Consider the following 22,265-nt stretch of genomic DNA (forward strand, 5'->3'; position numbering starts at 1 on the left):
TGAGTTTCCCCAACTTCTGGCACAAACTAGATACTTCATAAACATTTGTTGAATAAAATAGACAGCTTCTGCAAATATAATCCTTATTCATGATCCTTTTAATCTTACTTTTTATTGATGGGAAGCCGTGGTTCTCTTCTAGAATAAAAATGGGGAAAACAACTATCAGAGGCTTAGAGATAACAATGTCTGTATCATCCTATCAATCCCACCAATAAGATTATCATTATGGGAGATATCTCTATTAGAACATTTGCATTTTAAATGCAGAAGAGAACCGATAGTCCACAATGAAACATATAAATAAGAAGGTGATCAAATTTGTTATTCTTTCTGAAAAGAGAAACAGGAAAGACTAAGGTTTTCTACAACACATGTAAATGAAGACAAATAGTGAGGGACATGAGTATGTAGGTAAGCATTTTCCAAATATTATATGCCCTTTTGCTGATGCAAAGTATCACAAAAAATAAATCACACTGTATTTTGGTAATTCAGCACCATCTTCAGAAAGTTAGAGGAAAACCTAGCTAAATACCACACAGCTTATTTTATTCACTATGTCTATATAATACACTCATAACTTGGGTAGTTTTACTGCCATTTATGTTAAATGTGATATACCCCCTAACTGTAAGGCTTTCAGCTTTAATGTAAAAATATCACTCTAGAAGTAGGAAAAGGAGAAACACAACGTGAAAATTTAAGTGAGGGTATATTCTAGTCCAGAGAGAATGGGAAAAGTATTCCTTCTCTGGAATCTCTTAGACTTCCCAAGATATAGAGGCATGGAGCAAGAGTGTATTTGAAGTTTGTTTGTGATTAACTTACTATTAAGTTGTTCACTATGGACTGTATAAATGTCTCAGACATTCTCTATATAGACTACATAAATGTCACAGACATAAGACTATAACCAAACTCAGTCTTTAATGACATCCTATTATATGCCAGTAACTAGGCTAAACACAAGGTGTAGCATATAGTGGTGAGCAAAACAGACTTGGAGCTTGCACACTAATTGGAGAAACAGATTGAAAACTTAGTGCAAAAATGTATTTTATAAACTGGAACAGCTTCTCTAGAAGCAAAGTACAGAGTATTATGAGACTGTAGAAAAGAGAGGACTCTATCTACCCTGGAGTCACAGAGGACTTCCTGCAGGAAATGTCTGATCTAACAGTTAAAGCAGGTAAAAACAAGGAGAAAGGGAGGAAACACACTCAAGACAGAAGTAGGAGCATGTCTCCTGTCTCCTTCAAGGAACTGAAATGCAGTATAGTTTAGGTATGGGGTGAGTGGTGCGAGATGAGGCCTGAAAAGTAGGCTTACAGGCCGTTTAGTGTCTGGGTTGTATGAGTACAGAGACACCACTGAAGGGTTTTAAGCAAGAGAGACCACTGTGCCTATAGTTGTAGGAGACTCATTTCTCAGGACTGTAGGGTTTTAAAAACAACATGGAATGGAAAAACTAAAAGGACTTGTCTTTGTGTGTTTATTTTCTTAGACAAACACAAATCCAGGGCTGTGTGCTCTGAAATTAGTCATTTCAGAGGTGATAGTTTTTAGTACTGTCTAAAATACTCTAGGTCTCCTCCTGCACAGTTCTCTGCATAGGATTTTTTTCCTGGGCACAAGGTTAGCATTTTTCTTCTTTGCAATTAGGTGAGGACACGTAACTTGCTCTGGACAATGAAATGTGAGCTGAAGTGACATGTGTCACATCTAGGCAGAAGCTTTAAGTGCTAATTCCCCATTATGTTTCCCTCTGTCCCTGGGACTAGCAAGCTTCCAGAAAGTGGCTGCTCCATCAGCCTGGGTGCCAGAGTAAGAACAATGCAGAGGAGTGTTACAGCCAAACCATAATGGACGTGTAGCATGAGAGAAATAAACTCATGTTGTTTTAAGCCACTGAAATTTGAGGGTTGTTAGTACACATAATCCAGCCCATATTGGCTGACACAGGGGTGTAAGAAGAAAGTATTAAAATTTCTATTTCTTCCTTATGATTTCCTTTTTAATTCCAATTTTGTATGTGTGTTATAATGAAAATAACATATTGGCACAGTAATAAATGTGTACTATATATAGATACGTAGAATTTACAATATATATTTATATATAGTATACATTATAAAATCTATATATAGGTACAGATAATTTATATTATATATCTATATATTTATATAATTTATTATATATCTATATACAGTATACATTATAGAATCTCTATATCTATAATTATATATATATTTTCAAACATCATTTATTAATTAGCATGTATAATCAAAACAATTTAGAGATAAACAACCCTCTGTATGTTTGAAATTAAGAGGTTGTGATACCTAAGCTTGGCTCTATTACTGATAATATTCTTCTAGTTAAAGGATAAATGCCCTAATACTGCTTCCTAGGTTACATTGAACAAAGTAATTCCTCTTAACTCTAGAATTCCTTCATCTCAAAAACTTCCCACACAAATACCACTTTCCCTAAAAAATAAAAGTTGTAATGGAACAGAAGAGTGAGCCCAGAACAGACTCACACATGGAAGTCACAAATTTATAATAGAGATGACACAGCACTGCAGTGTTAATTGGATATCCATATGGAAAATAAGGAATCTTAACCTTCTATCTCACACCATACACAAATATTAATTACAGATGGATTGGAGAGCTAATATGAAAGATAAAACAAAACACGTTTGGAAGAAAACAGCAAAATAAACTTATAAACTTGGAGGCAGGCAAAGATTTTTCTAGCAGGACACAAAGAAGCACTAAACATAAATGAAAATTTTTTGTTTAATTCGACTACTTTAAAATTAATAATTTATCAGAAGACATAGTTAAGAGAGTAAAAAGGCAAGCTATAGAGCAAAAGATGATATCTATAATATACATATATAACAAAGGACTTTTATCTAGAATAAATAAAGAATTCCTACAAATCAATAAGGAAAAAAAAAATCAGATAATACAACAGAGAAATGGGCAAGAGACTTAACAGGAACTTCATAAAAAAAGATACCCAAAGATGAACAAACATGAGAAAAAGTGTTCAATTTTAATTATCATCAGGGAAATGCAAATTAGAACCACAACGAGATACCATACATTTACGCTTAAGATCTGATTAGAACAGAAAAACATCCTTGTGACTACAACAACCACCCCCCCCCCAAAAAAAACCCAAATACCAAATGTTGGTGAGGTCATGGAACAACTAAAACTCATAGCTTCAGTGGAGTGTAAAGTGGTACACCATTTTGGAAAACTGTTTGGTAGTTATCTACTTAAAGTGACGTATGCCTATATTAAGGCACAGTATTTCCACTCCGTTATACATTAACAAAAAATGTGAACAGTTACCAAAAGACATTACAAAAGTGTTCATAACTAATTATCCAAAAATGAAAAACTACACACATGTCCATCAACAGTAAAATGGACAAATAAATTGTGGTATATTCACACAATTGAATGCTACTCATCAATGAGAATGAGAGAACTATAGCTACAATCAACAGTATGAGTGAAGCTGACAAACATAATTTTAAGCAAAAGAAGCCACACAAAAGTATATACTTATTATTCCATTTATAGTAAGTTCACAAACAGATAAAACTAATCTATGGTGTTATAATTTGGGTTCTGCTTTGGGGGTAGTGATCAGAAGGTGGCACAAGGCAGGAGCTTCTGGGGTACTGGTAATGTTCTGTTTCTTGAATACAAGCAATGGGTGTGTTCACTTTGCAAAAATTCATTGAGCTATATACACTCACAATTTATGCCCTTTTGTGTATGTATATCAGTCTTCAATAAAATGTTGGCTTTTACAAAAGGTGGTCATGTGAACAGCGGCCAATAAAGCAATAAGAACAAATAACCAAAATGATGTTTTATTGGTCATCTTGTGAACCTGCACCCAAAAATAACCATCTGTTTTAAACAGAAAATATTCTATAAAAACAGAGGTTGCAGTAAAACTAAGATGAGGTCTTTGGAAAGAACAATCTCCTATTCTTTCCACATGACACTCCAAGGAAAGAACTGAAATAAAAGCCTAAGCCCAGAGAGCTCTGAAATGATGGAGTTCTAGCCCATCAATGTCTAATAAGGTAGCCACTAGTTCACATGTGGCTACTAAACACATGAAATGTGGCTAATCTGAATTGGGATGTGCTGTAAGTGTAAAATACAAACTGGATATCAAAGACTTAGTATAAGTAAAAGAATGTAACATATCTCAACAATTTTTTAGAGTTTACAAGCTATTCTTTAAGTTTTTTCATTGAAGTGTATCATGAATACACACAAAAAGTACGCAAATCACAAGCGCATGACTGAATGGACTTATCATAAAGTTAAGTAGGCCCAGGTTACCATGATGCTGTCAGTAAAACATTGCCAGCACCCTAGAAGTCTCCTTGTATACTCTCCAAATCAGGTTGCCAAAAGTATAAACTAACAACATGGTGGTTAGATTTCTAACAGCATAAATTAATTTTGTTGTCTTGAATTTGATATGAATGTAATAATGCAATGTATTCTTCTGTGTCTGTATGATTCATCCAGCTAAACCATGTACATCTGTAGTTCATTTTCAGTGAGTCCTAAGATTCCATGATGACTATATCACAGTTATGCATTCTCTTGTTAGATCATCCGTGTTGTTTCCAGATTTTTATAAACAATGCTTCTATGAACGTTTTAATACATGTCTTTTTTGCTGGGTATTAGGTTATGCATATTTAACTTCAATTAAAAAAACGCCCGTTTTCCAATAAAATTCTACCAATTTATACTCCCACTAGCAAATGAACGAGAACTCCAGCTATGCCACAGCTTCATCAACATTTGGTATCATCAGGCTTTTTTCATTTTGGCAAGTATAGTAAGTATGGAGTAGTACCTCATTATGCTGGATTTTCAATTGTCAATCTGTTTATACCAGGAACTATATTTCCTAGAATCTCCTTCCTTATATGGCTCCTGGTTAAAGTTCACCACAGGTAAAGTGGCATGAGATTTGGGAAGAGAAGGTGTAGGCTTAGGCCTTACACTCTAAAGGTTTCCTGTGGGCAGAGGTGGTGACAGAAATGTGCAGAGGTACAGGTGCATTCCAGTTTGTTCTCATTCTGCCTCTGTGCCCAGCTATCCTGTGCACTGTGTTTTTAATTTGTGTTGCCAAAATTAGTAAGGAAGTTAAGCATATTTTTACATGTTTATTGGTCATTTGTATATTCTGCTCTGTGAAGTATCTGTTCAGGTCTCTTGTCTATTTTTTCCATTGATTATGTGGTTCTTTTCCTACTGAATTGTCAGAATTCCTAGTATTTTTAAATGCAATTCCTTTTTGCTTGATTCTCAATTTTTATATTGATTTCATGCTGAAATGACAGTATTTTCAATATACTTAGTTAAGTATACTATTAAAATTAACTTTACCTGTCTTTTCCTATTTTTAAAATAATGGCTACTAAAAACTTTAAAATCACATTTGTGGCTTGAATTATATTTCTCTTGGACAGTGCTGCTGTTGACAACTAAAGGCTGACTGTAGAACTTATTTTGATAGTTCTCCTACCTAATGTTGCTCTAAGGTCCTAAAGATGCAAAAAAAAATTTATCAGGGTCTGTGATTTATGAATATTTTAAAAAATTGAACAGAAATGAAACATTTACCTTTAAGACTATTCAGGACAGATAAACTGCCAAGTTTCTTTGCTTTTAGTTGAAATTACATCAACTGAGTGCGCTAACACTCGTGTGGTTATCTCTTTCTGTTCAGAAGCTCATACAACAGTCACACACACATATATTTAACTAGAAAAGAGAAAATAAATTACTTCCTAAGATATGCAGACTATGTGGCTGAACAACTTTTTCAAAACATAGGGTTAGCTGGAAGAAAATTTACAAGAGAGCTTCCAGTATTAAAAAGATTAGAAAACACTGCCCTCTTCATTTAAGAGCAGTCCTCTATACTCAATTATTTTTGAACAGGGGTAGCTAATGTAATAAGAAAGAAGATTATAATGCCCATATTACAATTCATAAAAATTCTGCTTTTAAATAGGAAAGAATACATATCTACACGACCACCCCCTACCCTCACTCCCCAAAAAAGCCTTATATTGTGTGAATACTTTATATGTTGTTAAGCTGTGTTTATTGTAGAGCTATTTTGTGTATCCTTTGATCATAGAAACATTAGAAAACAGTTGCTTTGCCATAGCTTAATTTACATAATACCACTGAGACGCAGCTGTAAGCACGCTCAATCATTTTTTAATGTCTCATCAAAGTATAAGATCCTTTTTTCTTTTTACCTCAGCTGGTTTTACTGAAAAAAGTAAATGCTACATGCCTGTCTAACATCAGCCACCACAAACCTTTAGCATGTTATTCTTACATTATTCTAATCCATCACTGGCTCAGGAGGGTACCTCTTTTATTAACTTTTAAAAAATTGACTGTCTTGAAATATCAACATTGCCCTGAAACACTGGATTTTTGTGTCTAAATGTATTGAATTAAGCAGGCTCAAAAGACCCCAATTTTAATTTCTTCTTGGCATTTTAAACCCAGATTCAGGTAAGTAACAAGCAAGATTTTCAGGTTACTATATAATCCAATTTTTCAAGGCTACAATCAGGTTAAATTCTTGCCGGATGGAACCTGTCACAAGGATTAAGAGCTATGATTTAAGAAAAAATGAAGGGGAAAAACTCACTGTTAAACAGAGAATGAATAATAACAAATGAAATTATTAGATTCACAAGTGCTTTTCAGTTCTCCATTAGCCTTGAACCAGTTTTTGGTATATTCCTTGAAGCATGTGTACAGATATTATAATTTTAAAAAATGAGATGGGTGTTCTTGTTTTCTCTTTCAGAAGTAGTCTGGTAATGGAAAAAACAATTAATGGGGAGGCCTGCGTTCATTCTCCTCTCAGGGACCAACTAACTACCTCCGGATCCATGAAGTACAACTTAACTTCTCCATGCCTTGAATTCTAAAATGAGGGATTGTAATGATCTCTAAAACCTACCACTGTAACAATAACATTCAGAGCTACCCTTCACAATGTCATGTGCTAAGACCTATGCAAAGTACTGTACATGTAATCTCACTTAACTGCCACAACGACCTATGAGATGGGTCACTAAACACTTAAGCTAAATTATTTGCTCAAGGTCACACAGTTAGTGAATAACAGAGCCAAAATTCAAATCAGCTGGGTCTATGTGTGGAAGTCACAAAACCAAACGACAAGTAAATGAACTGCAGGATTTTGTTCATGCAACTAGATGGCCTAAAACTATTGACCAGTCAACCCAGTTCAGTGGGGAGATTTAAAACAGTAATTAAGAGCACAGTTATAAGGGAAGACCTGATTTGAACCATCTTCATCATTCAATGATGCAGCTGAGCCTCAGACATCATTCCCTTCTCCTGGCTATGAAACTCCCCTTTCCCTTAACACCCTCAGTATACCTCTCCTGACTGTCAACAGAACCTATGGTCCCCTTAACTCCTCTCCATTTTTCAATCCACCAATTTTCTGTCTTTACTTGCCCTAGGCAATCAGGACCCCAAAGGAAAGCAAATTTAAAGGAGACTCCTCTTAATCTCTCATGCTGTGATAATTCTATGATATTCACATTACTAAACCTCAACTCTAGATAACCCACAGAAATAGCAATTAAGAATGTGGGCTCTGGAAAGCAGACCATTTAGGACAGGATCCCAGAGGCCCACTAAACAGATGGGTAGCCTTATGCGAATTATTTAATCTCTCTGTACTACAGTTTCCTCATCTGCAAAATGGGGAAAATAATGTTATTACTTCACAGGGTTGTTGTGAGGGTTAGATTAGTTTAATTCATGTAAATCACACAGAACAGCATTCTCGTTTAAAGCATACATGGACTTCTGAGAGATGCTAGAGAAAGACAAAAATGAGCAAACATCTTCAGTCTCTAAGATGCAACTATGGCCGAGATGCATAATGCTACCTACTCAGTCTTATAAAGGTTGTCACTGAAGGAAAGTCATTTTTCAAAAGTGGAAAGATTACCCAATTGTGCAGAAGGAAGCCACATGCGATACATCATGTGCAAACTAATAAATAGCGTTCCTAGAAAGAATACTAACAGCACCTTCCAAGGCCTGCAAAGCCAATAATGAAAGGTTCTCTAAATACATCAAAGGTATTAAATTTCTCAAAGAATCAAGGGAGAGAACTTGATGATCATAGAGGAAAAAACTATGCTCAAGGATGAAAAGAATAAATGTGTCACTTGCCTCCACTTTCATGTAAGATTACCTATTTCTAAATTGTTTTGTGAGGTAGATGGGCTTGAGGTATTAAAGAAAATAGAACTTTTGGGGTCCAAAAGACAAACTAGATGCTGAACAAGCTCCGAGACAGATATGATGAACACATAAGTTTTGAAGGCATTCAAGGGTGAAGATGTGAAACTCCTGGTCCAAATGGATAACCTACTGCCATGAATGGTGACTGTGCCAGGAAAAGAATAAACTACAATTCTGATCCTCATCACTAAGAACAACTTGTAGGGTCTTTGGTAATAAAAATGGAAAACGGAAAGAAAATATTAATAAGAATCAACTATTTTAGGTTCTAAGATCACCTAATTTTTCTTAGGAGACAATATAATCATTAACCTTTACAAATAAATACCACAAAATCCACACTGCAGTAGGACTCTGTTTTTTTGTTTTTAGCCAGCTGGAAAAGAAAACCTGCTGGCTAAAAACAAAAGCAAAATTCCTATCTCTCTTTTATAAAATAATTAACTATTTGCAAGGCTGAAATAGTCATAGAATTTTCTCTCTCTCTCTTTTTTTTTTTTTTTGGCTGAGTTGGGTCTTCGTTTCTGCGCACGGGCTTTCTCTAGTTGCGGCGCGCGGGGGCTACTCTTAGTTGCGGTGTGAGGCTTCTCATTGCGGTGGCTTCTCTTGCTGCAGAGCACGGGCTCTAGGTGTGTGGGCTTCAGTAGTTGTGGCATGTGGGCTCAGCAGCTGTGGCTCACAGGCTTAGCTGCTTTGCAGCATGTGGGATCTTCCTGGACCAGGGATCGAACCCGTGTCCCCTGCATTGGCAGGCGGATTCTCAACCACTGCGCCACCAGGGAAGTCCCTAGAATGTTCAAAATTAATTATAAGAAAAAAAAAAGTTCAGTGACCAGCATTAGGCTTTAATATATTTGTTGCCACGTCAACTATAGCACAGACAGCTAGCTGCTCACCAAAATCCATGGTCTCATCTTTCTTGCTTAGCACATAGCTAACCTATGTTTCTCAGGCTCCTTGAGAAACATGACTGTGATCACATAACAGAGTTTTAGTTGGGGGAATGAGAGTGTAAGTACGTGTGCCACAACCAGGCCTCATCCATAAAAAGCTCCCATGACATCTCTCTGTACTGTCTTTCTCTTCTGGCTAGCTCAAATGAGGATGGCCCAATGGTGACCTTAGAAGTCACATTTTAAAATGGCAGAGGCTCCAACAGCCTAAATGACTTTGTGGAAGAAAGCCACCATGCTCACCTGTTCATATACTAGTACTGTTACATGAGCAAGAAAGAAGCGTCTATTGTGCTTGCATCATTATAAATTTTGAGGTCTACTTGTGACAGCAATTAGCCGACATTAAATAATGCAGAATTTTAGACTCTAAATAACTTTAACAACTTAATAAATCTAGAGAACAATTTAGGCTCAACTAAAATACTCAAGAAATAAGGAGATCTCAAAGACACTATTTATCTAAATTTTAAAAAATTTCTTGTTAAAATTCTTATTAGCAAATAAAGAGACTAGTCAAAATACCTCGGCTAAATACAAAAACACCTATGAACTATAAATTTATGTTTCATGATAGCAATTATAATAAACATTAGTTATATAACATTATATTGACATCGAGTGATTAGATTGTACCAAACACTGTACTAAGCCCTCACTTAATTCTCACCTCAACCCTCTGAGGGAAATACTATTATAATTCCCATATAATGAACGAGAAAACTGAGGCACAGATTAAGTAACTTGCTCAGGTCATACTGCTAAAAAGTGACAGATCTAGGATTTGAACTCTAGCATTCAGACTCCCGAGCTCACCCTTCTTAACTACTATGTAAAAGTGCCTCTGTAAGCTGTACCCTACTGCCTTAAAATTATAATACAATTTCTAATGTAATTTAATTTGCAACCATAAAAGATATACTTAAAGAATATAGCTCTCTATGTGCTTTAAAAAATCTGTGTATAAGAGGCTACAAATATACAGATAAATAAAAAATCTGGTTCGGTTAGGAGAAGGGACAGTCACATACATCATGTGATGTGAATAGTACTAAAAAGGCCAACACCAAATCATTTTCTCTACCAGTCTCTTCCTTGCCAAACAGTTTTAAATCACAATGCTTAGAGATCGGGCAGGGATTTGTGACTGAGAATCTAACCTCTTATTTCTAGTTCACTGTCAACCTGAGTAAAAAACTAGCTCCTGGTAGATTTATTAACGGCAGCATAACTCTCAAAATCCCTTTGATTTCTGCCTTTTTTTTTCTAACCACCCTACTCTATGTAATCAATTGCCAAGCCTGTCTATTCTTCTTTCAAAATGTCGATTACATTTATTTCCCTTTCCATTTTCATTGCCATTACTCTAAATCAGACCCTTACTGCCTATCACCTATACTAGCGTTTTCCCAACTTATTAAAACTGTCTTATAAGAAAAATATTTGACATCTTGATCTGATACAAAAACACACGTATATATGTTTATGACTGAGACCATATCCCTATGAAATAACACTTTCTCTTCCTAAGGGCAATTTACCCTGATATTGTTTAAGAACTTTGGTTACATCTCTCACTGAATTGATTTCCTGACTCATTTGTGGGTCACAACCTGCACTGTGAATGACTGTGACCAGTGCTAATGCTTCCTTACTGCCTCCACACTCTCCTGGCTCCTATTCTTTCTATTCATCTCTATCAGATTAAATCCTTTTAAAGCTCCACTCTAATTTTGTCTATTTCCTATCCAGCATTCTTTATGGACGCCTCTAAAAATCTCAAGAAGAATGTCCAAATTTCTTACTCTAGTGTCTAAAGCTTGACTAAACCTAGGCCTAGCAAAGACATATCCAAACATATTACTTCAGCTATAGACAAATTGAACAACCCTGAACACTTGTGATTTTCTGATTCTTTTCAGACTGAATTCTGTCCCTCCCCCAGTCCTGTGATATACCTATGAAAATCCTCCTCCAATCATTCATTCAGTATATATTTAGTGCAGCTATATGTTCTGAACACAGAAGGGGGTCAGTGGCTGGAGCTGACCTTATGGCACTATAAATGTGAAAGTACTGACAAAATGTGAAAACAGTTACAAAAGGGGAGACAGAGTGTTACTAAATCATACACTAGAAAGAGCTTACCTAGTCAACAGGGTCAGGGTAAGTCCCCCAGAGAAAGAGCTGTTCAATCTAAGCACCAAAGGGGGCTTCCCTGGTGGCGCAGTGGTTGAGAATCTGCCTGCCAATGCAGGGGCCACGGGTTTGAGCCCTGGTCTGGGAGGATCCCACATGCCGCGGAGCAACTGGGCCCGTGAGCCACAACTACTGAGCCTGTGCGTCTGGAGCCTGTGCTCCGCAACAGGAGAGCTGGCGACAGTGAGAGGCCCGCACACCACAATGAAGAGTGGCCCCCACTCACCGCAACTAGAGAAAGCCCTCGCACAGAAATGAAGACCCAGCACAGCCAAAAATAAATAAATTTAAAAAAAAAATCTAAGCACCAAAGGATAAAAAGGAGCTACAGGTGAAAAGTGAGGGTAAAGTGTTCTCAGATGGGGAAACAGCATGCTGAAGTCCATGAGAAGAGAAACTATGGAAATCTTCCAGAAGTGAAAGACGACCAGGTTGCCTGTGGCAGAGATAATGCCAGTCAGAGCGGCCTTGAGGTGGGAACAGCAAATTGTGGATGGCATTATATCCCAGGTCAAATATCAGTATAGGGAGTATTCATCATATGCATGCTACATGCCAGGTAGTGAACATTTAAGGATTTTTAAGGCATGTTTATTGCCCTCCAAGAAGAGCTCACATTCTTCTGATGGGACTGACAAGTAAACTTGTAGTGGGATAAGAGCCAAACTAGATATATGTTCAAGTGGTTCAGAGAAAAAATTATTAATCTTTTCTGGTAGTTTGGGAAAAGCTTCCTAGAGGATGTAATGCCTGAGCAGGGATTTGAAAAATGAATATGAACTGACAATGGCTTCTCAGGGAAGGGACCAGCATGTACAAAATTACACGGACATTAAAAACAAATAAACAAACAAACAGAAAAGAATGGCTTTTCCATGAAAACCTTCCTTGATAGAGAAAAGTGTTCTCATGTCCCTCAGAATTTAGGGCCCCTGCACCATAATAGAGTTAGTCTACAAAATGATAATGTACTTAAGGAAAAAAAAAAGGCTTCATCCTCACCTTTTTTTAAATCACCAATGGAGCTTACCACAGTACTTGGCTTATAGAAGGCACTCAATATAAGTAAATATATATTTGTAGAATAAACTAATAGCTATTTATTGAATTAAAATTAAGTGATCCCTTATGTACAGAAAGAATAAGAGAGTACACTTTAATATACTTTTCAGGAGCTGGAAAAGAGATTACCTAAGAAGAGAGGGCTGGATAGTGAAATCCCTGTGACTCTAAAAGTTCAAATGGTAGGGGAAGGGTTCCAAATTGAGATGCCTGGTTTTCCCTTATAAAAGAAGGCAACAAAAATGGATGAGGTAAACAAGATGAAAAGACAGCCCTCAGAATGGGAGAAAATATTTGCAAACAAAGCAACTGACAAAGGATTAATTTCCAAAATATACAAGCAGCTCATGCAGCTCAATATCAGAAAAACAAACAACCCAATCCAAAAATGGATTTAGAAGACCTATACAGACATTTCTCCAAAGAAGGTATACAGATTGCCAACAAACACATGAAAGGATGCTCAACATCATTAATCATTAGAGAAATGCAAATCAAAACTACAATGAGGTATCATCTCACACTGGTCAGAACGGCCAGCATCAAAAAAATCTACAAACAATAAATGCTGGAGAGGGTGTGGAGAAAAGGGAACCCTTTTGCACTGTTGGTGGGAATGTAAATTGATACAGCCACTATGGAGACCAGTATGGAGGTTCCTTAAAAAACTAAAAATAGAACTACCATATGACCCAGCAATCCCCTGCTGGGCATATACCCTGAGAAAACCACAATTCAAAAAGAGTCATGTCCTACAATGTTCATTGCAGTTCTATTTACAATAGCCAGGACATGGAAGCAACTTAAGTGTCCATCGACAGATGAATGGATAAAGAAGATGTGGCACATATATACAATGGAATAATACTCAGCCATAAGAAGAAACGAAATTGAGTTATTTGTAGTGAGGTGAATGGACCTAGAATCTGTCATACAGAATGAAGTAAGCCAGAAAGAGAAAAACAAATGCTAACACATATATATGGAATCTAAAAAAAAAAAAAAGGTTCTGAGGAACCTAGGGGCAGGACAGGAATAAAGATGCAGACGTAGAAAATGGACTTGAGGACATGGGGAGGGGGAAGGGTAAGCTGGGATGAAGTGAGAGTGGCAATGACATATATACACTACCAAATGTAAAATAGATAGCCAGTGGGAAGCAGCCGCATAGCACAGGGAGATCAGCTCGGTGCTTCGTGACCACCTAGAGGGGTGGGATAGGGAGGGTGGGAGGGAGACGCAAGAGGGAGGGTATATGGGGATATATGTATCACTTTGTTATACAGCAGAAACTAACACAACATGGTAAGGCAATATACTCCAATAAAGATGGTAAAAGAAAATGGATGAGAATGACACAGCACATAAAGTAGTCACCATTAAAAATGTGTAAGATTGAAAAATGGTTATTATGTTTTAAAAAAATAGTCTATCTACAAATACTGAGATAATCAAGGATTTGGCAGAGTTGATATCATTTCAAGCAGAGAACAGAGAATTTAATAGTCATCTCTTCTTCTCCTTTCCCTATCTGAGCCTTGAGTTTTAAGAAATTATTTAAATTAACTTCAAAATGTTCTTGTAGACATTAATAAACTCTGACCATACCAATGAATTCCAAAGACATCACTGTTTCCATGGTAACTAATGCACTTCAAAAGGAAAAAACAGAGAGCAAGACTAAAACCCAGGGAAAAAATGAAATAAAGTGGTATACACAAGGCATAACATTTCTCCTTTACATTTACGGAACATTTTCTAATTTCAGACTCCGAGTGCCAGAAGGATCTCAGAGGTCATCAAATCCACATCCTACTGGAAGCCAGGATTCCCTTTACAATGCAGCTATACAGTGGCTGTCCTCCAACTGCTTACAGAGCTCTCTGCTGGGAAGTTCTCACTCATTCACTTGCAAAGATTACTGAGCACCTGTCTTGCTCTGCAGGTTAAGAGATGATTAAGACATTCTCCCTCTTTTTTCAAATTTTTGCTGTTTAGAAGGCAAATAACTAAAACGGGTGAAAAATGAGGGCTATAATAAAGGTACAGTAAGAGTCAAAAAATAATAGAGGGAGTATGCATTTCCAATGACTTTCATTTCCACTCCTCTTCAGCCCCACACATCCATGAGCAATCATATCCTATACCTTGTCGTGACCCAGGACTGCTCCGACTCTGCAAACTTACACTCCGACATCCACTTTCAGATCACAAACAGCTCCTTTACTCCAAAACTAATCCTCCACTGGTCCTATGAGCCTTGTGCAGCCCAAGATCCTTCACCTGGAATACTTCCTTGCTGACAGCCTCAACTTTTATCCTTCAGTGGCACCCACCTAACAAAAGTCTGGCTTCTTCTCTTTTAAAAACTTTTCTCTCAAGGATTTCATGATGCTTTAGAGTGAGCTGGACACATGCCTCCACCCTCATCTTACAGGAATGAGAAGCTAAGCATTCACTTAAATGCTGATAGAATGGCTATTATCCTGACCTTGAAGTGGCAGTAAGAAGGATTATGAATTATTTGTTCTCATAATTTTTGGTGGATAGCTCTAACTTTGTGATTTATAGTTTAAAATCTCATATGAGTAATCTTAGTTATCTGAGTAGGCATTACTTGCATCTCGTTTATCTTGGAGGGCATAACAGGAAATAATACTGTTAAACTAAGTGCTTCATTGAGACAGTTTTCTATCTGAAATGGGCATTTGGTTACCATTGCTTTAAAATTTTTCCAAGCTAAACTTCAAACACAGAACACCATGGGGGGTTTTATCACTCATTTATCCTCATACAAAACCAGGCCCTCAAACATTTTCCGACTCTGCTAGTGAGAATACCCTCAAATCAACTAGGAGGTAAGCACACAGGCATCATCTTTTCCAGGGTCCTCAATTTTCATAAGGGCATGTTGATCCAACCAGAGCTCCATGGCTTACTAACTGTGTACAGGTCTGCACTAACTGGCAAGGGAGAACAGGTACTTGTTGAAGAGGATCATCTCAACTCCACTACTCTACAATTTTATACTTTTCAGAAGCTCCCCTGAGATAAAAAACATTTACAAAAGCTTCCCTGAGAGTCTATTCATTCTAATACATCATTGGTTCTTATACTGCATCATGCTCTCATTGAAGAATTCTCTCCATACCAAAACAAACACAAAGTGTACAATTTGGTGGGGATGGGGAAGGAGAGAGAATCATGAGACCCTCTGAAGCTAATCCCTGGCTACAGTCTAAAAAGCTCTGCTCTAGGCACAAAAACAGACATACGGATCAATGGAACAGAATAGAGAGCCCAGAAATAAAACCACACAGCTAGAGTCAATGAATCTTCCACAAAGGAAGCAAGAATGTACAGTGACAATCTAGTCAGCAAATGGTGTCGGGAAAGCTGTACAACTACATGTAAATCAACGAAGTTAAAACACACCCTCACACCATATATAAAAATGAACTCAAAATGGCTTAAAGACAAATATAAGACATCACACCATAAAACTCCTAGAAGAGAACATAGGTAAAACATTCTCTGACATAAACTGTAGCAATGTTTTCTTAGGTCAGTCTCCTAAGGCAAAAGAAATAAAAGGAAAAATAAACAAATGGAACCTAATCAAACTTACAAGCTTTTGCACAGCAAAGGAAACCATAAACAAAATGAAAAGACAACCTATGGACTGGGAGAAAATATTTGCACATGATACAACTGACAAGGGCTTATTTCCAAAATATACAAACAGCTCATACAACTAACAACAAAAAAACAAACAACTCAATCAGGAAATGGGCAGAAGACCTAAATAGACATTTCTCCAAAGAAGACATATGGACGACCAATAGGCACATGAAAAGATGCTCAACATGGTTAATTATTAGAGAAATGCAAATCAAAACTAACAAAGAGATACCATCACAGAATGCCCATCATTAAACAGTCTTCAAATAACAAATGCTGGATGGTGTGGAGAAAAAGGAACTCTCCTATACTGTTGGTGGGAATGTAAGTTGGTGCAGCCACTATGGAGAACAGTATGAAGGCTCCTCAAAAACTAAAAATAGAGTTGCCATATGATCCAGCAATCCTACTCCTGGCCATATATCCGGACAAAACTGTAATTCAAAAAATACACACACCTCAATGTTCATAGCAGCACTATTTACAAGAGCCAAGACATGGAAACAACCTAAATGTCCACTGACAGATGAATGGATAAAGATGATGTGGTATATATATATACAACTGAATATTACTCAGCCATCAAAAAGAATGAAATAATGTCATTTGCGCCTACATGGATGGACCTAGAGATTATCATACTAAGTAGAATAAGTCAGAAAGAGAAAGATAAATGCCATATAATATCACTTAAATGTGGAATCTGAAGTGTGGCACAAATGATCTTATCTATGAAACAGAAACAGACTCACAGACATAGAGAACACACCTGTGATTGTGGGGGTGTGGTTTGGACTGGGAGTTTGGGGTGAACAGATGCAAACTATTATATATAGAGTGGATAAACAACAAGGTCCTACTGTATAGCACAGGGAACTATATTCAATATCCTGTAATAAACCATCATGGAAAATAAAACCAAAAAGCTCTGCTCTATAAGCTCAAAAATCTAACCCTGAATTAAGCAAGGCCACTAGGAGCCATAGAGATGGAAGCATCATGTTGGCTTCTTACTGAAATGCTTGTTCTAAACCACTCTCTGGCACAAGTCCACTTGATTTTGATGAGGCACACTAGGAGGAAGAACCCTCTATTTATGGTTACAAAGGTGACAAAAATGTGTTCATTACATACAGGGTTTCTTTTATTTCTAAGGACCTGGAGAGTTATACCTCTCTTCTCTCACCTCTGCTTCTCTTGAGCAGCAAGCTTTTTTTTTTTTAATTTTACTTAAGTATAGTTGATTTACAATGTTGTGTTAATTTCTTCTATATAGCAAAGTGACTCAGTTATACATACATACATATATATATATTCTTTTTCATATTCTTTTCCATTATGGTTTATCACAGGACATTGAATATAGTTCCCTGTCCTATACAGTATGACCTTGTTGTTTATCCATCCTGTATATAACAGTTTGCATCTGCTAATCCCAAACACCTGTTCCTTCCCTCCCCTACCCCCCAACCCCCTTGGCAACCACGAGTCTGTTCTCTATGTCTTTGAGTCTGTTTTTGTTTCGTAGGTATGTTGATGTGTATTGTACTTTAGATTCCACATACAAGTGATATCATATGGTATTTACCTTTCCCTTTCTGAGTTACTTCGCTTAGTATGATAATCTCTAGGTCCATCCATATAGGCACAAATGGCATTATTTCATTCTTTTTGATGGCTGAGTAATATTCCATTGTATATATGCACCACATCTTCTTTATCCATTCATCTGTCGATGGACATTTAGGTTGCTTCCATGTCTTGGCTATTGTAAATAGTGCTTCAAGCTCTCTTTTAACCTCATGGAAATGGACAGTTGTATAATGGTCCTATGTTTCTTTCCCTGTGGCTGCTGCAAAATTCATGGCATACTTCTAGCATGTATTTAAGTCCCCTAATGGCATGCAAGTTATTTACAGACTTCACTTCTGACTCCACCTGATTTTAATTGTCCTTTCTCTTATTTTTGTATTTTTTATTTTTTTGCCATTTTTGTATACAAAATTCTTAGATACTTTCAAGAAAATGGTGAGTTACAAATGAGTTAAACTGTAGAAGACAGAAGGAAAAAGGTTATCTTTTTCACCTGTTTCCCATCAGTGATCTGTTCAAGTGTATCTATCTAAATAATTTCTTAAAATTCTCTTATTATTATTTTTTCAGTGATAGCTACAAATAGTTGAGAAAGGTAGTACTTGTTCAGAAAATGCATGCCTGAAGGATGTTCTAGAATTCTCCTTGATTAATATAACATGCATATATGTTTGTGCCTATATATGTGTTTTTAGAGTGACCATCAAAATGAAGTAGGGTGTTCATACAGATTTCTGCACAGAACTAAATTAACATTTGGATTGTATTTCTCCATGATTTGCTTTTTCAGTTAGAAGTGTTTCAGATTTTTGCAACAATGAAGGTGTAAATGCTTACAGGCACGTGGACTTTTCGAAACATCTCAGCTCCCTTATGTGCGTCCATCAATGCAATGTCCTGGGGCGTGGAGATAATCACAGCTCCTAACCAAAAGAACACAAAAAGAGAGCAAAATGATGCTATCATATAATTCCTTATGGAAAGATTACTTCCAAAATTATGTTGATTATACACTCAAAGAGTCTACTATATTAACTATTTAGGTAATTTGTATAAATTTCACATACATGAATGGGAAAGACAAGGAAATGTCTACTTTGCTCTTGCATATTTTTGACTCCTCCTAAAAGTACAACTGACCTGTGATTCAAGGTCACAGCTGTATCATCAGAACCTTCCTCCTTTTCAGACAATGTGCTACGTAAAAGATGTACAACGTAGGCTTCACTTTCAAGAACCTAACACCCTACTTGGGGAGACCCAAAATTAAGGATTCAACACAATGTGCTAAGCATTTTAATAAGGTAGGCCTAGAATGTTATGGAGTTATAAAACAAGAATAAAGGAAAGGTAACTAATTCAATCTAGGGGAGAGGATAGCAAAGGTGATAATGGATAGGGTCAGGAAGCAGGTGATAAGAAGAAATGGGGCAAAGTTTCCAGAAAAAAGTGGTAGCTAAGCTGAGTTCTAAAAGTTTGTATTACAGAAAACTCACTAGTGTAGAATACACTGTGGAGAATAGTCTGGTGGGGTAAAACTAGGAGCTGTGGCAGAAGTTCAGATGCAAAACAGTGGTAGCCTGAACTAAGGCAGCACTGAGAGTAGATGGAGATGGAGGCTTTCCTGGGTCTCCACTATTATCTCACAGAAACAAGATGGTTTTGAGAGTTTTGAGGGAAAGGGCAGTGCAATTTTTTCTGGAAGTGGAAACACCAGAGACCTGGTTATGATTTGTAGACACTATGAATTTCTTAAGTTTTGTGGTTTCTTCTAGATGATAAACTGAAAAAAATGAACATATCCCAGATCACCTGGATGACCATCATCTTATAACTAAATATACACTGCCATGACATTTCAGCATCCAAACCATCAAATTGGCAGTTCTTTGTCCCAGCTAAGGAGAACAGAGGTAAAATTAACAATAAATAACTGATGACACCAAGTGAAGAGCAAATGATACTATTAAAGAGTACTGTCAGAAGGGATAATTTGAAAAAGTTAAGAATAGAGGAAAGTGGAAGTGGAACCAAGTTCTCACAAAGCATGTAGCAATATAGGCACGCCAAACTCAGAAGAACTGTGCAATAACGTCTTTAACATCTTTTTTAACATCTTTATTGGAGTATAATTGCTTTACAATGGTGTGTTAGTTTCTGCTTCATAACAAAGTGAATCAGTTATACATATACATATATCCCCGTATCTCTTCCCTCTTGCGTCTCCCTCCCTCCCACCCTCCCTAACCCACCCCTCTAGGTGGTCACGAAGCACCGAGCTGATCTCCCTGTGCTATGCGGCTGCTTCCCAAAACTGTAAAATCAGTTTTACATTTGGTAGTGTATATATGTCCATGTCATTCTCTTTGTCCCAGCTTACCCTTCCCCCTCCCCGTGTCCTCAAGTCCATTCTCTAGTAGGTCTGCATTTTTATTCCCGTCCTGCCCCTAGGTTCTTCGTGACCATTATTTTATTTTTTTTAGATTCCATATATACATATTAGCATACGGTATTTGTTTTTCTCTTTCTGACTTACTTCACTCTGTATGACAGACTCTAGGACCATCCACCTCACTACAAATAACTCAATTTCGTTTCTTTTTATGGCTGAGTAATATTCCATTGTATATGTTCCACATCTTCTTTACCCATTCATCTGTCGATGGACACTTAGGTTGTTTCCATGTCCTGGCTATTGTAAACAGTGCTGCAATGAACATCGTGGTACATGACTCTTTTTGAATTATGGTTTTCTCAGGGTATATGCCAGTAGTGGGATTGCTGGGTCATATGGTAGTTCTATTTTTAGTTTTTTAATGAACCTCCATACTGTTCTCCATAGTGGCTGTATCAATTTACATTCCCACCAACAGTTGTGCAATAGTATTTAGCTACAAATTCATCTTGCAATTGGTATTTTCATTTCAGCAAAAACTTCATCTTTCATATTATTATCATTAATTTGAATTTTATTGATCTTGTAAGTTTGCTTGAATTTAATATGTTATTTTTTTAGTTTTAAAAAATTATATAAGAGCTATAAGTTTAGGGAATCTGTGTTTATGCTTAAAGTAGTCTAATAATAAAAATAAGTCTATTTGGGGCATGGGGCAGATTATTTTCCTTTAGAAAGAGGGTCTTTTCATTAGTCAAGTTTCAGAAACACTAGCTTTGGAATTCAAACAGAATCAGTATTCAAATTTTTATTCCATAGCTGACTACTGGTGTGACCAGGGTAATAACTTAATCTCTTTGAGATTCAGTTTCTTCATCTACAAAATGGCATAGTAATACTCAGGTCACAGGGTGCAATAATTTAATGAACTAAGGTACATAAGATACTTGACATGATGCCACAGGGTAAACATTCAATAAATGGTAGCTGTGTTGGTAACACCATTTTTGTTATCTTTAATATTGTTATTAATACAAATGTCTTAGAAGTTGCTAGCAAGGTCATTTTCATATTTGCCATCAGGCAGCTCATCCTACTTTTCAATTTGTTCCATGGATCACTACATTCTTCTATTCTGATTTATTCTTCCAAAAAAACCAAAAATGAATTAACATTTCTCTTTTCCCTCTTTTAAAGATTGATGGAAATAACCTCTCTGCAAAAGTGTACTCAACTCTACTCTTTACAACCAATGTATCTCCATAAATTGCCTCCTTCTAGATTCTGTTATCATATCCAGGCATTTGGAGGGGAACTAATTCCAGTTCTACCCCCATCCACCTGTGTGACTAACATTGGGCAAATAACTCAGAATCACTCAGGTCTCAGTTTCCTTAGCTGTAAAATTAATGCAAGGACAGACAGTCTTCAAGCTATCTCTCCGATTATATGATTTAGCATTCCCTCTTAACTATAGTTTCCCAAACCACCCCTGTTCAACCTGACTGCCTCAGTAATCCTATTTAAGCAAGTGTGAAAGACTACCTCCTCCAAAAATTATGGCCCCTCAGTCTCAGAGCCATTCTCTTCACATGGAAGCAAAACCTCCTTGGCTATTTCCTCCAAATTCTCTCATAACTATATACTAGTATGCAGGGAGTTTTCTATTGCATTAGCCCTAAAAAGTACCTTTAGCTTTCATATAATATAAACATTTTTTGTTTGAAACACCCTTTGTCCACTATTTGTATTACCACTGCACAATATAGTTTCATGGATGGTTATGATTTTTCTCAATTTTTTATCAAACAAAAGTAGTAACACAATGCTGTGCACAAAACAGGCACTTAACAAAGGATCAGGATTTAAATAATTTTCCTATATTTTCAAATCATTCTAGACTACAACTGTATGAATTCTTAGTTCGTAAGTTCTTGAACCAGGAGTCAAAAGCTCTGGATTCTGGTTTTGTTGACTATCCTAATGTACTACACA

The 22,265-nt window shown here is 36.7% G+C and overlaps 1 protein-coding gene across 5 annotated transcripts in view; it reads right to left on the reverse strand.

Annotated features, from left to right (window-relative positions):
- NUBPL (NUBP iron-sulfur cluster assembly factor, mitochondrial) overlaps window positions 1-22,265 on the reverse strand; it is a 294,693-nt gene that overhangs the window by 14,151 nt on the left and 258,277 nt on the right. For all 5 annotated transcript variants that reach the window (XM_060004721.2, XM_060004720.2, XM_060004719.2 and 2 more), the window contains one exon: window positions 18,713-18,798. In XM_060004721.2, the coding sequence (XP_059860704.1) occupies window positions 18,713-18,798 (86 nt within the window). The remainder of the gene's footprint in view (window positions 1-18,712; window positions 18,799-22,265) is intronic.

Source organism: Delphinus delphis, chromosome 2 (assembly GCF_949987515.2).
Source record: "Delphinus delphis chromosome 2, mDelDel1.2, whole genome shotgun sequence".
NCBI classification, from domain to species: domain Eukaryota; kingdom Metazoa; phylum Chordata; class Mammalia; order Artiodactyla; family Delphinidae; genus Delphinus; species Delphinus delphis.